At 36.5% G+C, this 17,762-nt stretch overlaps 1 protein-coding gene across 1 annotated transcript in view; it reads right to left on the bottom strand.

The window, feature by feature from the left end:
* Nucleotides 1-456: 456 nt before the first annotated feature.
* The window catches only part of LOC133570838 (protein Wnt-7a-like), a 71,198-nt gene continuing 53,892 nt past the window's right edge, over nucleotides 457-17,762 (bottom strand). The window contains exon 4 of the mRNA XM_061923583.1: nucleotides 457-3,107. Coding sequence (XP_061779567.1) covers nucleotides 2,625-3,107 — 483 coding nt within the window. The 3' untranslated portion in view covers nucleotides 457-2,624. The remainder of the gene's footprint in view (nucleotides 3,108-17,762) is intronic.

Raw genomic sequence — 17,762 nt, 5'->3', positions numbered from 1 at the left:
CCTATTTGCTCCACTGTTAGCTGACTTTTGGTACTGTTTATTTACGATTTAGTATGCAAATAAAGAAAAACCAAGTTGGTCAACTTGGACATCCAACTTAGACCCGGGGATGGCCAGAAAGACACGAAAAAAAACTCTTTTTTTTTTTAACCCTTTCTGACTAAGAGGAATGTTTTGACACAGTAACTGTTCAAATAGGTTGAAAAATGTGAAAGGAGTCATCACACTAAAAAAAGATTGGAAATAAGGTTAGAAAAAAAACAGGAATTCCGGAAATTTTTTGAACATGTATAAATGATTGTTTGAATTTCCAGGATTAATTGAATGTGTTGAAGGTGGAATGGTTTGAATAGGTTGAAAAATGTGGGAATATGTACAACTCGGAAAAATTGGGATTTAAAAAAAAAATGATTAGGAGCATGAATGTCCTGAATGAGCTGAATTTGTTGGTGTTGGAATCATTTAAATTGGTCAAGAAATGTTGAAGGAGTAACAGTTTTTTAATTGAGAAATGGTATTACGGAATTTCAGGAAAAAAGGTAATTTTTCAAGTTCTTAAACCAACTTGGTTTATTTTCCTGACTAAGAGGAATGTTTAGACAGTGGAACGGTTAAAATAGGTTGAAAAATCTGAAAGGAGTCATCACACTAAAAAAACTTTGGAAATAAGGTTAGAAAAAAACAGGAATTCCTGGAAATTTTTTGAACGTGTAAAAATGAATTTCCAGGATTAATTGAATGTGTTAAAGGTGGAATGGTTTGAATCGGTTGAAAAATGTGGGAATTGTGGGAGTTTGAAAAATGGACAATGCATTTTGAATGGGGAAAATGTCCCTAAAAAACTGGGAATTCTAGGAAATCCGGGAATTATATGTCAGTGAACATCTGGACAAGACTTTAAGTTGTTCTTTTAACATTATTAGAGTAAAGGTGGGAATTTATCATCAAAAAACATCAAACACCTATATTACGTGTGTCTAAGAGGAGCATAGACCAATTTTATTAAATTGGTCAAAATATGACACAATAACTCATCTACTCCATGTTATACCCTTTTATAACACTTTGTAGATTTATTGCATTGTAAGTGAGAGCGGACATTGTACAGTAAGTGATTGTTTTATAAAGTTTTTTTTCGCACTTAGCAATAGTGCTACATGACGCTTAGTGTTTGTCTGCTTCTAAAACTTGTAGATCCTCCTCCTTATTTTCAGGCTCAAAAATAGAAGTTTCCTATTGGCTCCATTGTTAGCTGACTTTTGCTACTGTTTATTTACGATTTAGTATGCAAATAAAGAAAAACCAAGTTGGTCAACTTGGACATCCAACTTAGACCCGGAGATGGCCAGAAAGACACGAAAAAACACTTCTTTTTTTTAACCCTTTGTGAGGCTATGCTGACTTGTTGATGTAAAGGGGAATATATAAAACATCCCATCAGTCTTTATCCCAATGAGAGCGGACATCGTACAGTAAGTGATTGTTTTATTATGTTTGTATATCTTGTTTACCACTTAGCAATACTGCTACATGTTGAATTGTTGATGTAAAGGGGAATATTTAAACATCTGATCAGTCTTTATCCCTGTGAGCGCAGACATTGTACAGTAAGTGATTGTTTTATTATGTTTGTATATCTTGCTTAGCGCTTAGCAATACTGCTAGATGACGCTTAGTGTTTGTGCGAATATTATGTCAGTAAACATCTAGACAAGACTTTAAGTTGTTCTTTTAACATTATTATAGTGAAGGTGGGACCAGTGGTGACATAATGTTTGATGTTGCCTTTAATTTATCAAAAAACATCAAACACCTTTATTACGTGTGTCTATAAGGAGCATCGACAATTTTATTTCTAAATAAAATTGGTCAAAATATGACACAACAACTCATCTACTCCATGTTATACCCTTTTATAACACTTTGTGGATTTATTGCATTGTAAGTGAGAGCGGACATTGTACAGTAAGTGATTGTTTTATAAAGTTTTTTTTCGCACTTAGCAATAGTGCTACATGACGCTGAGTGTTTGTCTGCTTCTAAAACTTGTAGATCCTCCTCCTTATAGTCAGGCTCAAAAATAGAAGTTTCCTATTGGCTCCATTGTTAGCTGACTTTTGCTAGTGTTTATTTACGATTTAGAATGAAAAAATAAAATAAAAAAAAATAAAATAAAAACCTGTGCGTTCTTGTCTCGCATGAGGATTGTGGATAACAAATCGCATCCCAGAAAGACGCAGGTCCCCTTGAAGGAATATTAAGCAACATATATAAATAAGACATCCATACAAAAATAGGCTCTTACAAAATATACTCTATGAAGTGGAACGTGTGCCAGTGTTTGTGACGCTAAACAATCGGGACTAGCAGCAAAACGTGAGGAAGACGTACAGCAAGCGGGTCAAAAGTTAATAAGAAAAAAAAAACTCATCCCTTGAACAAACTAACCCTCCCAACATTGAGTTCTTTTGTTGACCCCACATCAGTAGTTCTTGTCAAATAAATTAATACCAATGTTCTCCATTCTCTAGTCGACAGTTATTAAATATTCCACGTGCCCGTGCGCCGACATCCGACGCTCGGTAGAAGCTCCGCGTGCAGCCGGGGGGTCCACTCAGACACGGTCACTTGCACGTGTACACCTCGGTCCTCTCGCTGCAGGTGTTGCACCTGACGTAGCAGCACCACAAGAACTTGCAGTTGCACTGCCAGACGCGGGAGTACTGGTGCGTGTTGTAGCCGCGGCCGCAGCACATCAGGTCGCAGGCGCCCACGTGTTGCGCCGCCGTCTTGTTGCAGGCGCGCCCCTGCGTGCCCATGCTGCCCGTCACGGCGTCTGCCTCGCAGTAGTTGGGCGACTTGTCCGTGTACACCAGGTCTGTGTCGGAGGGCTTCCGGTACGAGTAGGGCTTCTTGATCTTCAGGAACTTGGGCCGCTTGTTGCGGCTGGCTTTGACCGCCTCCACGTGCAGCGCCTGGGCGTATTTCTCCTTGAGAATGTAGCCCAGCTGGCGGAACTTGGGAAGGGTGGTCCAGCAGGTTTTGGTGGTGCAGGAGCCCGACACGCCGTGACACTTGCATTCCAGCCGCATGTTCTTCTCCAGGACCTGCCAGCACACAAACACCTTAGCTTAGTTTTGCGCAGATCTTCAACACACTTACAAACCCCAAAACCAGTGAAGTTAAAACTCTACTATGCAAAAGCGAACGCCATTTATCAACAACACCCAGAAACACCGCCGGCTTCGCTGGGCCAGAACATTTCTCAACGAGCTATTGCAAGGAATTTAGGGATTTCACCATCAACGGTCCGTAACATCATCAAAAGGTTCAGAGAATCTGGAGAAATCACTGCATCAAAAAGCGACATCAGTGTGTAAATGATATCACCACATGGGCTCAGGAACACTTAAAAAAAACACTGTCAGCAACTAAAGTAGGACGCTACATCTGTAAGTGCAAGTTAAAACTCTACTATGCAAAATCGAACGCCATTTATCAACAACACCCAGAAACACCAGCTTCGCTGGGCCAGAACATTTCTCAACGAGCTATTGCAAGGAATTTAGGGATTTCACCATCAACGGTCCGTAACATTATCAAAAGAAATCACTGCATCAAAAAGCGACATCAGTGTGTAAAGGATATCACCACATGGGCTCAGGAACACTTAAAAAAAACACTGTCAGCAACTACAGTTGGACGCTATATCTGTAAGTGCAAGTTAAAACTCTACTATGCAAAAGCGAACGCCATTTATCAACAACACCCAGAAACACCGCCAGCTTCGCTGGGCCAGAACATTTCTCAACGAGCTATTGCAAGGAATTCAGGGATTTCACCATCAACGGTCCGTAACATCATCAAAAGAAATCACTGCATCAAAAAGCGACATCAGTGTGTAAAGGATATCACCACATGGGCTCAGGAACACTTCAAAAAAACACTGTCAGCAACTACACTTGGACGCTACATCTGTAAGTGCAAGCTAAAACTCTGCTATGCAAAAGCGAAAGCCATTCATCAACAACACCCAGAAACGCCGCCGGCTTCGCTGGGCCAGAACATTTCTCAACGAGCTATTGCAAGGAATTTAGGGATTTCACCATCAACGGTCCGTAACATTATCAAAAGAAATCACTGCATCAAAAAGCGACATCAGTGTGTAAAGGATATCACCACATGGGCTCAGGAACACTTCAAAAAAACACTGTCAGCAACTACAGTAGGACGCTACATCTGTAAGTGCAAGTTAAAACTCTACTATGCAAAATCGAACGCCATTTATCAACAACACCCAGAAACACCAGCTTCGCTGGGCCAGAACATTTCTCAACGAGCTATTGCAAGGAATTTAGGGATTTCACCATCAACGGTCCGTAACATTATCAAAAGAAATCACTGCATCAAAAAGCGACATCAGTGTGTAAAGGATATCACCACATGGGCTCAGGAACACTTCAAAAAAACACTGTCAGCAACTACAGTTGGACGCTATATCTGTAAGTGCAAGTTAAAACTCTACTATGCAAAAGCGAACGCCATTTATCAACAACACCCAGAAACACCGCCAGCTTCGCTGGGCCAGAACATTTCTCAACGAGCTATTGCAAGGAATTCAGGGATTTCACCATCAACGGTCCGTAACATCATCAAAAGAAATCACTGCATCAAAAAGCGACATCCGTGTGTAAAGGATATCACCACATGGGCTCAGGAACACTTCAAAAAAACACTGTCAGCAACTACACTTGGACGCTACATCTGTAAGTGCAAGCTAAAACTCTACTATGCAAAAGCGAACGCCATTCATCAACAACACCCAGAAACGCCGCCGGCTTCGCTGGGCCAGAACATTTCTCAACGAGCTATTGCAAGGAATTTAGGGATTTCACCATCAACGGTCCGTAACATCATCAAAAGGTTCAGAGAATCTGGAGAAATCACTGCATCAAAAAGCGACATCAGTGTGTAAAGGATATCACCACATGGGCTCAGGAACACTTCAAAAAACACTGTCAGTAACTACAGTTGGACGCTACATCTGTAAGTGCAAGTTAGAACTCTACTATGCAAAAGCGAACGCCATTTATCAACAACACCCAGAAACGCCGCCGGCTTCGCTGGGCCAGAACATTTCTCAACGAGCTATTGCAAGGAATTTAGGGATTCCACCATCAACGGTCCGTAACATCATCAAAAGGTTCAGAGAATCTGGAGAAATCACTGCATCAAAAAGCGACATCAGTGTGTAAAGGATATCACCACATGGGCTCAGGAACACTTAAAAAAAAACACTGTCAGCAACTACAGTTGGACGCTACATCTGTAAGTGCAAGTTCAAACTCTACTATGCAAAAGTGAACACCATTTATCAACAACACCCAGAAACACCGCCGGCTTCGCTGGGCCAGAACATTTCTCAACGAGCTATTGCAAGGAATTTAGGGATTCCACCATCAACGGTCCGTAACATCATCAAAAGGTTCAGAGAATCTGGAGAAATCACTGCATCAAAAAGCGACATCAGTGTGTAAAGGATATCACCACATGGGCTCAGGAACACTTCAAAAAAACACTGTCAGCAACTATAGTTGGACGCTACATCTGTAAGTGCAAGTTAAAACTCTACTATTCAAAAGCGAACGCCATTTATCAACAACACCCAGAAACGCCGCCGGCTTCGCTGGGCCAGAACATTTCTCAACGAGCTATTGCAAGGAATTTAGGGATTTCACCATCAACGGTCCGTAACATCATCAAAAGGTTCAGAGAATCTGGAGAAATCACTGCATCAAAAAGCGACATCAGTGTGTAAAGGATATCGCCACATGGGCTCAGGAACACTTCAAAAAAACACTGTCAGCAACTACAGTTGGACGCTACATCTGTAAGTGCAAGTTAAAACTCTACTATGCAAAAGCGAACGCCATTTATCAACAACACCCAGAAACACCGCCGGCTTCGCTGGGCCAGAACATTTCTCAACGAGCTATTGCAAGGAATTTAGGGATTTCACCATCAACGGTCCGTAACATCATCAAAAGGTTCAGAGAATCTGGAGAAATCACTGCATCAAAAAGCGACATCCGTGTGTAAAGGATATCACCACATGGGCTCAAGAACACTTCAAAAAAACACTGTCAGCAACTACAGTTGGACGCTACATCTGTAAGTGCATGTTAAAACTCTACTATGCAAAAGCGAACGCCATTTATCAACAACACCCAGAAACGCCGCCGGCTTCGCTGGGCCAGAACATTTCTCAACGAGCTATTGCAAGGAATTTAGGGATTCCACCATCAACGGTCCGTAACATCATCAAAAGGTTCAGAGAATCTGGAGAACTCACTGCATCAAAAAGCGACATCAGTGTGTAAAGGATATCACCACATGGGCTCAGGAACACTTCAAAAAAACACTGTCAGCAACTACAGTTGGACGCTACATCTGTAAGTGCAAGTTCAAACTCTACTTTGCAAAAGCGAACGCCATTTATCAACAACACCCAGAAACACCGCCGGCTTCGCTGGGCCAGAACATTTCTCAACGAGCTATTGCAAGGAATTTAGGGATTCCACCATCAACGGTCCGCAACATCATCAAAAGGTTCAGAGAATCTGGAGAACTCACTGCATCAAAAAGCGACATCAGTGTGTAAAGGATATCACCACATGGGCTCAGGAACACTACAAAAAAACACTGTCAGCAACTACAGTTGGACGCTACATCTGTAAGTGCAAGTTAAAACTCTACTATGCAAAAGTGAACGCCATTTATCAACAACACCCAGAAACACCGCCGGGTTCGCTGGGCCAGAACATTTCTCAACGAGCTATTGCAAGGAATTTAGGGATTTCACCATCAACGGTCCGTAACATCATCAAAAGAAATCACTGCATCAAAAAGCGACATCAGTGTGTAAAGGATATCACCACATGGGCTCAGGAACACTTCAAAAAAACACTGTCAGCAACTACAGTTGGACGCTACATCTGTAAGTGCAAGTTAAAACTCTACTATGCAAAAGCGAACCTCATTTATCAACAACACCCAGAAACGTCGTCGGCTTCGCTGGGCCAGAACATTTCTCAACGAGCTATTGCAAGGAATTTAGGGATTTCACCATCAACGGTCCGCAACATCATCAAAAGGTTCAGAGAATCTGGAGAAATCACTGCATCAAAAAGCGACATCAGTGTGTAAAGGATATCACCACATGGGCTCAGGAACACTTCAAAAAAACACTGTCAGCAACTACAGTTGGACGCTACATCTGTAAGTGCAAGTTAACTCTCTACTATGCAAAAGCGAACGCCATTTATCAACAACACCCAGAAACACCGCCGGCTTCGCTGGGCCAGAACATTTCTCAACGAGCTATTGCAAGGAATTTAGGGATTTCACCATCAACGGTCCGTAACATCATCAAAAGGTTCAGAGAATCTGGAGAAATCACTGTGACTTTCGATCCCTCAGGCGGTACTGCATCAAAAAGCGACATCAGTGTGTAAAGGATATCACCACATGGGCTCAGGAACACTTCAAAAACACTGTCAGTAACTACAGTTGGACGCTACATCTGTAAGTGCAAGTTAAAACTCTACTATGCAAAAGCGAACGCCATTTATCAACAACACCCAGAAACACAGCCGGCTTCGCTGGGCCAGAACATTTCTCAACGAGTTATTGCAAGGAATTTAGGGAGTTCACCATCAACGGTCCGTAACATCATCAAAAGGTTCAGAGAATCTGGAGAAATCACTGCATCAAAAAGCGACATCAGTGTGTAAAGGATATCACCACACGGGCTCAGGAACACTTCAAAAAACGCTGTCAGCAACTACAGTTGGACGCTACATCTGTAAGTGCAAGTTAAAACTCTACTATGCAAAAGCGAACGCCATTTATCAACAACACCCAGAAACACAGCCGGCTTCGCTGGGCCAGAACATTTCTCAACGAGCTATTGCAAGGAATTTAGGGATTCCACCATCAACGGTCCGTAACATCATCAAAAGGTTCAGAGAATCTGGAGAAATCACTGTGACTTTCGATCCCTCAGGCGGTACTGCATCAAAAAGCGACATCAGTGTGTAAAGGATATCACCACATGGGCTCAGGAACACTTCAAAAACACTGTCAGTAACTACAGTTGGACGCTACATCTGTAAGTGCAAGATAAAACTCTACTATGCAAAAGCGAACGCCATTTATCAACAACACCCAGAAACACAGCCGGCTTCGCTGGGCCAGAACATTTCTCAACGAGCTATTGCAAGGAATTTAGGGATTTCACCATCAACGGTCCGTAACATCATCAAAAGGTTCAGATAATCTGGAGAAATCACTGCATCAAAAAGCGACATCAGTGTGTAAAGGATATCACCACATGGGCTCAGGAACACTTAACAAAAACACTGTCAGCAACTACAGTTGGACGCTACATCTGTAAGTGCAAGTTAAAACTCTACTCTGCAAAAGCGAACGCCATTTATCAACAACACCCAGAAAAACCGCCGGCTTCGCTGGGCCAGAACATTTCTCAACGAGCTATTGCAAGGAATTTAGGGATTCCACCATCAACGGTCCGTAACATCATCAAAAGGTTCAGAGAATCTGGAGAAATCACTTCATCAAAAAGCGACATCAGTGTGTAAAGGATATCACCACATGGGCTCAGGAACACTTCAAAAAATGCTGTCAGCAACTACAGTTGGACACTACATCTGTAAGTGCAAGTTAAAACTCTACTATGCAAAAGCGAACACCATTTATCAACAACACCCAGAAACACCGCCGGCTTCGCTGGGCCAGAACATTTCTCAACGAGCTATTGCAAGGAATTTAGGGATTTCACCATCAACGGTCCGTAACATCATCAAAAGGTTCAGATAATCTGGAGAAATCACTGCATCAAAAAGCGACATCAGTGTGTAAAGGATATCACCACATGGGCTCAGGAACACTTAACAAAAACACTGTCAGCAACTACAGTTGGACGCTACATCTGTAAGTGCAAGTTAAAACTCTACTCTGCAAAAGCGAACGCCATTTATCAACAACACCCAGAAAAACCGCCGGCTTCGCTGGGCCAGAACATTTCTCAACGAGCTATTGCAAGGAATTTAGGGATTCCACCATCAACGGTCCGTAACATCATCAAAAGGTTCAGAGAATCTGGAGAAATCACTTCATCAAAAAGCGACATCAGTGTGTAAAGGATATCACCACATGGGCTCAGGAACACTTAAAAAAAACACTGTCAGCAACTACAGTTGGACGCTACATCTGTAAGTGCAAGTTAAAACTCTACTATGCAAAAGCGAACGCCATTTATCAACAACACCCAGAAACGCCGCCGGCTTCGCTGGGCACGAGCTCATTTCCAAAACCCAATACCAGTGAAGTTGGCACGTTGTGTAATTCGTAAATAAAAACAGAATACAATGATTTGCAAATCCTTTTCAACTTATATTCAATTGAATAGACTGCAAAGACAAGATACTTAACGCTCAAACTTGTCTACTTTGTTAATTTTTGCAAATATTAGCTCATTTGGAATTTGATGCCTGCAATATGTTTCAAAAAAGCTGGCACAATTGAGCAAAAAAGACTGAGAAAGTTGAGGAATGCTCGTCAAACACTTATTTGGAACATCCCACATGTGGACAGGCTAATTGGGAACAGGTGGGTGCCATGATTGGGTATAAAAACCGTTGTAACACGTGGCTTGGCATTGTCTTGCTGAAATAAGCAGGGGCGTCCATGATAATGTTGCTTGGATGGCAACAAATGTTGCTCCAAAACCTGTATGTTAATGGTGCCTTCATAGATGTGTAAGTTACCCATGTCTTGGGCACTAATACACCCCCATACCATCACAGATGCTGGCTTTTCAACTTTGCGCCGATAACAATCCGGATGGTTCTTTTCCTCTTTGGTTCGGGGGACACGACGTCCACAGTTTCCAAAAAAAATTTCAAATGTGGACTCGCCAGACCACAGAAAACTTTTACACTTTGCATCAGTCCATTTTAGATGAGTTCGGGCCAAGCGAAGTCAGCGGCGTTTCTGGGTGTTGTTGATAAATGGCTTTAGCATTGCATAGTAGAGTTTTAACTTGCACTTACAGATGTAGCGACCAACTGTAGTTACCGACAGTGGTTTTCTGAACTGTTCCTGAGCCCATGTGGTGATATCCTTTACACACTGATGTCGGTTTTTGATGCCGTACCACCTGAGGGATCCAAGGTCACGGGCTTAGCCGCTTACGTGCAGTGATTTCTCCAAATTCTCTGAATCTTTTGATGATATTACAGACCCTAGATGGTGAAATCCCAAAATCCCTTGCAATAGCTGGTTGAGAAATTTTGTTTTTAAACTATTGGACAATTTGCTCACACATTTGTTGACAAAGTGTTGACCCTCGCCCCATCCTTGTTTGTGAATGACTGAGCATTTCATGGAAGCTGCTTTTATACGCAATCATAGCACCCACCTGTTCCCAATTAGCCTGTTCACCTGTGGGATGTTCCAAATAAGTGTTTGATGAGCATTCCTCAACTTTATCAGTATTTATTGCCACCTTTCCCAACTTCTTTGTCACGTGTTGCTGGCATCAAATTCTAAAGTTAATGATTATTTGCAAAAACAAAAAAAGTTATCAGTTTAAACATCAAATATGTTGTCTTTGTAGCATATTCAACTGAATATGGGTTGAAAATGATTTGCAAATCATTGTATTCTGTTTATATTTACATCTAACACAATTTCCCAACTCATATGGAAACGGGGTTTGTAGGTACACTTTGTAGCAATGTTCTCTGAAAAGTACAATATTACTGTTGAACAGGCCAAATGTTTACTTTTATACTAATACAAGGTTAATAAAGTAGAGATCGACCAAATTTTTTCAGGACCGATACTGATACCGACTATTAGTCATCGATTAGGCCGATAAGTGATATCTGTAGGTGATATTCATGTGCAGTAAAAGTAATTAAAGATGAATATTATATGTCAGTAAACATCTGGACAAGATTTTAAGTTGTTTATTTACATGATTTTGTAGGAAAGGTGGGACCAGTAGTGACATAATGTTTGATGTTGTGTTTAATTTATCATTAAAAAACATCAAACACCTTTATTACGTGTGTCTAAGAGGAGCATCAACATTTTATTTCTAAATACAATTGGTCAAAATATGACACAATAACTCATCTACTCCATTTTATACACTTTTATAACACTTTGTGGATTTACATTGTAAGGTTTCCTCCTGAAAGATTGTCAACATTTAAATAAAAACAATTCTAGGCTCCTTCACGTAGATTATAGTCCAGACATCATTTCTTCCTGCATGTCACAGAAAGTATGAGAATGTGTGAGCTGCTGCCTCACCTTCTTGACTTACATTCATACTCATACTCATATCTGTCAAGATATTTACACAAAGAGATATCGTTTCTGTCGTCTTCAAGTCCGTCCATCTCTGTCGTGTTATTTGATTGATCATGAAACTCGTGGCGCTCCTTTAATGAGCCCACAATGCGAGTGTGGCAAACGGAGGCTGGTTGAGCGACTACATCGCTGCAGAAGTGAAAACAAACAACACAGGACCAGGAAGACGCCAGAAACTGATGTAGTTGTAGTAAAAAAAAAATATATATTACTAAATACTGGTACCATACGTGTATATATTGTACCTACTGATGTATTTATGTTGTAGTAAAAAAGATTTATTACTAAATACTGGTATCATATGTGTATGTATTGTACCTACTGATGTAGTTATGTTGTCGTAAAAAAATATTTATTACTAAATACTGGTATCATATGTGTATATATTGTAGTAAAAATAAATGTATTGCAAAATACTGGTATCATACGTGTATATATTGTACCTACTGATGTAGTTGTAGTAAAAAAAAATATATTTACTAAATATTGGTATTATATGTGTATAAATTGTACTTACTGATGTAGTTATGTTGTAGTAAAAGATATGTATTACTAAATACTGGTATCATATGTGTATATATTGTACTTACTGATGTAGTTATGTTGTAGTAAAAAATATTTATTACTAAATACTGGTATCATATGTGTTTATATTGTACCTACTGATGTAGTTATTTTGTAGTAAAAAATATTTTTATTACTAAATACTGGTATCATATGTGTATATATTGTACCTACTTATGTAGTTATGTTGTAGTAACAAAATATTTATTACCAAATAATGGTACATACGTGTATATATTGTACCTACTGATAAGTTATATTGTAGTAAGAAATATTTATTACTAAATACTGGTATCATGCAGTATGTGTATATATTCTACCTACTGATGTAGTTATGTTGTAGTAAAAAAATATTTATTACTAAATACTGGTATCATACGTGTATGTATTGTACCTACTGATGTAGTTATGTTGTAGTAGAAAACTATTTATTACTAAATAATGGTATCATACGTGTATATATATTCTACATACCGATATAGTTGTAGTAAAAAAATATTTATTACTAAATACTGGTATTATATGTGTATATATTCTACATACTGATGTAGTTATGTTGTAGTAAAAATAAATGTATTACTAAATACTGGTATCATATGTGTATATATTGTACCTACTGATGTAGTTGTAATAAAAAATAAAAAAAATTACTAAATACTGGTATCATAAGTGTATATGTTGTATCTACTGATGTAGTTATGTTGCAGTAAAAAAATTTTTATTACTAAATACTGGTATCATAAGTGTATATGTTGTACCTACTGATGTAGTTATGATGTAGTAAAAAAAATATTTATTATTAAATACTAGTATCATACGTGTATATATTGTACCTACTGATGTAGTTATGATGTAGTAAAAAAAATATTTATTATTAAATACTAGTATCATACGTGTATATATTGTACCTACTGATAAGTTATGTTGTAGTAAGAAATATTTATTACTAAATACTGGTATCATACGTGTATATATTGTACCTACTGATGTAGTTATGTTGTAGAAATAAATATTTATTACTGAATACTGATATCATATGTGTATATATTGTATCTACTGATGTAGTTATGTTGCAGTAAAAAAATATGTATTACTAAATACTGGTATCATACGTGTATATATTGTACCTACTTATGTAGTTATGTTGTAGTACAAAAATATTTATTACTAAATACTGGTACATACGTGTATATATTGTACCTACTGATGTAGTTATGTTGTAGTAAGAAATATGTATTACTAAATACTGGTATCATATGTGTATATATTCTACCTACTGATGTAGCTATGATGTATTAAACAAATATTTATTACTAAATACTAGTATCATATGTGTATAAATTGTACTTACTGATGTAGTTATGTTGTAGTAAAAAATATTTATTACTAAATACTGGTATTATATGTGTATATATTGTACCTACTGATGTAGTTATTTTGTAGTAAAAAATATATTTATTACTAAATACTGGTATCATATGTGTATATATTGTACCTACTGATGTAGTTATTTTGTAGTAAAAAATATATTTATTACTAAATACTGGTTTCATACGTGTATATATTGTACCTACTGATGTACTTGTAGTAAAAAAAATATAATTACTAAATATTGGTATTATATGTGTATAAATTGTACTTACTGATGTAGTTATGTTGTAGTAAAAGATATGTATTACTAAATACTGATATCATATGTGTATATATTGTACCTACTTATGTAGTTATGTTGTAGTAAAAAAATACTTATTACTAAATACTGGTATCATACGTGTATATATTGTACCTACTAATGTAGTTATGCTGTAGTAAGAAATATTTATTACTAAATATTGATATCATATGTGTATATAGTGTATCTACTGATGTAGTTATGTTGTAGTAAAAAAATATTTATTACTAAATATTATATATTGTACCTACTTATGTAGTTATGTTGTAGTAAAAAATATGTATTACTCATACTGATATTATACGTGTAAAATTGTACTTACTGATGTAGCTATGTTGTAGTAAAAAATATGTATTACTAAATACTGGTATCATATGTGTATATATTGTACCTACTGATGTAGTTATGTTGTAGTAAAAAATATGTATTACTTAATACTGGTATCATACTTGTATAAATTGTACTTACTGATGTAGTTATGTTGTAGTAAAAGATATTTATTACTAAATACTGGTATCTTATGTGTATATATTGTACCTACTTATGTAGTTATGTTGTAGTAAAAACATATTTATTACTAAATACTAGTATCATATGTGTATATATTGTACCTACTGATGTAGTTATGTTGTAGTAAGAAATATTTATTATTGAATACTGATATCATATGTGTATATATTGTACCTACTTATGTAGTTATGTTGTAGTAAAAAATATTTATTACTAAATACTGGTACATACGTGTATATATTGTACCTACTGATAAGTTATGTTGTAGTAAGAAATATTTATCACTAAATACTGGTATCATATGTGTATATATTCTACCTACTTATGTAGTTATGTTGTAGTAAAAACATATTTATTACTAAATACTAGTATCATATGTGTATAAATTGTACCTATTGATGTAGTTATGTTGTAGTAAGAAATATTTATTATTGAATACTGATATCATATGTGTATATATTGTACCTACTGATGTAGTTATTTTGTAGTAAAAAATATATTTATTACTAAATACTGGTATCATACGTGTATATATTGTACCTACTGATGTAGTTGTAGTAAAAAATATGTATTACTAAATACTGGTATCATATGTGTATATATTGTACATACTGATGTAATTATGTAGTAGTAAAATATATGTATTACTAAATACTGGTATCATATGTGTATATATTGTATCTACTGATGTAGTTATTTTGTAGTAAAAAAAATATTTATTACTAAATACTATATATTATACCTACTTATGTAGTTATGTTGTAGTAAAAAAAATATTTATTACTCAATACTGATATTATACGTGTAAAATTGTACTTACTGATGTAGCTATGTTGTAGTAAAAAATATGTATTACTAAATACTGGTATCATATGTGTATATATTGTACCTACTGATGTAGTAAAAAAATATGTATTACTTAATACTGGTATCATACATGTATAAATTGTACTTACTGATGTAGTTATGTTGTAGTCAAAGATATGTATTACTAAATACTGGTATCATATGTGTACATATTGTACCTACTGATGTAATTATGTTGTAGTAGAAATATATTTATTACTAAATACTGATATCATATGTGTACAGTATATATTGTATCTACTGATGTAGTTATGTTGTAGTAAAAAAATATGTATTACTAAATACTATATATTGTACCTACTGATGTAGTTATGTTGTAGTAAGAAATATTTATTATTACTAAATACTGGTATCATATGTGTATATATTGTACCTACTGATGTAGTTATGTTATAGTATGAAATATTTATTACTAAATACTGGTATCATACGTGTATATATTGTACCTACTGATGTAGTTATGTTGTAGTAAGAAATATTTACTACTAAATACTGATATCATATGTGTATATATTGTACCGACTAATGTAGCTAGAAAAATAAAGAAATGAAACAAAAAAAACGATACCGATGTACGTCAAAATGCCAAATATCGGTGACAATAATCAACTGGGTCGATAATGGGTCGATCCATAATAGAAACATTTAATTTACCATAAGGGCACCTACTGTTTATATCATAAATAATCCCAATTAACACTCTTATCATCGTTATAGGAGACAGAATTAGAGGTATCAAGGATCAGTGGGCGTGTCTTAAGTGTCACATGGGTCCAGGTGGGTGTGTGCATAATGAGGTATTTCAGGTAAGCACGTACACCTGTGAGCGAGGGTGTGTGAGTGGGTGTCACACTTCTTGTTTACTGCTTCACTTGGCTTTTCAAACTTCCAACATTTCCAAATTTTTGAACCGTTTCAAACCATTCTACCTTCAACATATTCCACTCATCCTGCACATTCAAACTATCCACTTCCAAAAAATTCCAGGAATTCCAGGGAATTATTATTATTTTTTCCTTTTTTTCACAATTTTTTCTGTTGACTACTCCTCCCACATTTATCAACCCACTTCAACCGTTCAAATCATTCCTCTTACTCAGGACAGAAAAATTCCAGGTTTTCCCGAAATTCCAGGAATTCCGTAATACCATTTCTCAATAAAAAATTTTTACTGCATCAACATTTAAACGTATTCAGAACATTTAAATGTTTTAGCATTTTCAAAAAAATTCCCGCTTTTCCCGAAATTCCAAAATGTTCTTGAAATTCCCATTGAAAAGAAGGGGACCTTTTTCAATGTTCCACAACTCCCACATATTTCATTCGATTCAAACCGTTCAAACTTCCAAAAATTCAGCCTGTTCAGGAATTATGTCCTCTCTTTTAATAATTCTAAAAATAAAAATTCCCGGATTTCCTAGAATTCCCAGTTTTTTAGGGACATTTTCCCCATTCAAAATGCATTGTCCATTTTTCAAACTCCCACAATTCCCACATTTTTCAACCAATTCAAACCATTGCACCATCAACAAATTCAAACAACCATTTTTACAGGTTCAAAAAATTTCCAGGAATTCCCGTTTTTTCGAAATTCCATAATACCATTTCTCAATTAAAAAACTGTTACTACTTCAACATTTCTTGACCGATTTAAACAATTCCAGCGCCAACCAATTCAGCTTATTCAGGACATTCATGCTCCTAATCATTTTTTCTTTTAATCCCAATTTTCCCGAAATTCACACATTTCCAGGAATTTCCCATTGAAATGAATGGGACATTTTTCCGAGTTGTACAATTCCCACATTTTTCAACCTATTCAAACCATTCCACCTTCAACACATTCAATTAACCCTGGAAATTCAAACAATAATTTTTACACGTTCAAAAAATTTCCAGGAATTCCTGTTTTTTTCTAACCTTATTTCCAATCTTTTTTTAGTGCAATGACTCCTTTCACATTTTTCAACCATTTGAACCGTTCCACTGTCAAAAAATTCCTCTTAGTCAGGACAAAAAACCAAGTTGGTTTAAGAACTTGAAAAATTACCGTTTTTTCCGAAATTCCATAATACCATTTCTCAATTAAAAAACTGTTACTACTTCAACATTTCTTGACCGATTTAAACGATTCCATTACCAACCAATTCAGCTCATTCAGGACATTCATGCTCCTAATCTTTTTTTTTTTTAAATCCCGCTTTTCCCAAAATTCCCAAATTTCCAGGAAGTTCCCATTGAAATGAATGGGACATTTTTCCGAGTTGCACAATTCCAACATTTTTCAACCTATTCAAACCATTCCACCTTTAACACATTCAATTAATTCTGGAAATTCAAACAACCATCTTCCATGTTAAAATTTTTTCCAGGAATTCCTGTTTTTTCTAACCTTATTTCCAATCTTTTTTTAGTGCAATGACTCCTTTCACATTTTCAACCTATTTGAACTGTTCCACTGTCAAAACATTCCTCTTAGTCAGGACAATAAGTCAAGTTGGTTTAAGAACTTGAAAAATTCCCGTTTTTTCCGAAATTCCGTAATACCATTTCTCAATTAAAAAACTGTTAGTACTTCAACATTTCTTGACCGATTTAAATGATTCCAACACCAACCAATTCAGCTCATTCATGCTCCTAATCATTTTTTTTTTTTAATCCCGCTTTTCCTAAAATTCCCAAATTT

Source organism: Nerophis lumbriciformis, linkage group LG01 (assembly GCF_033978685.3).
Source record: "Nerophis lumbriciformis linkage group LG01, RoL_Nlum_v2.1, whole genome shotgun sequence".
Taxonomy (NCBI): Eukaryota; Metazoa; Chordata; class Actinopteri; order Syngnathiformes; family Syngnathidae; genus Nerophis; species Nerophis lumbriciformis.
The sequence above is the reverse complement of the archived record's forward strand: the minus strand, read 5'-3'. Positions and strand labels throughout refer to the sequence as shown.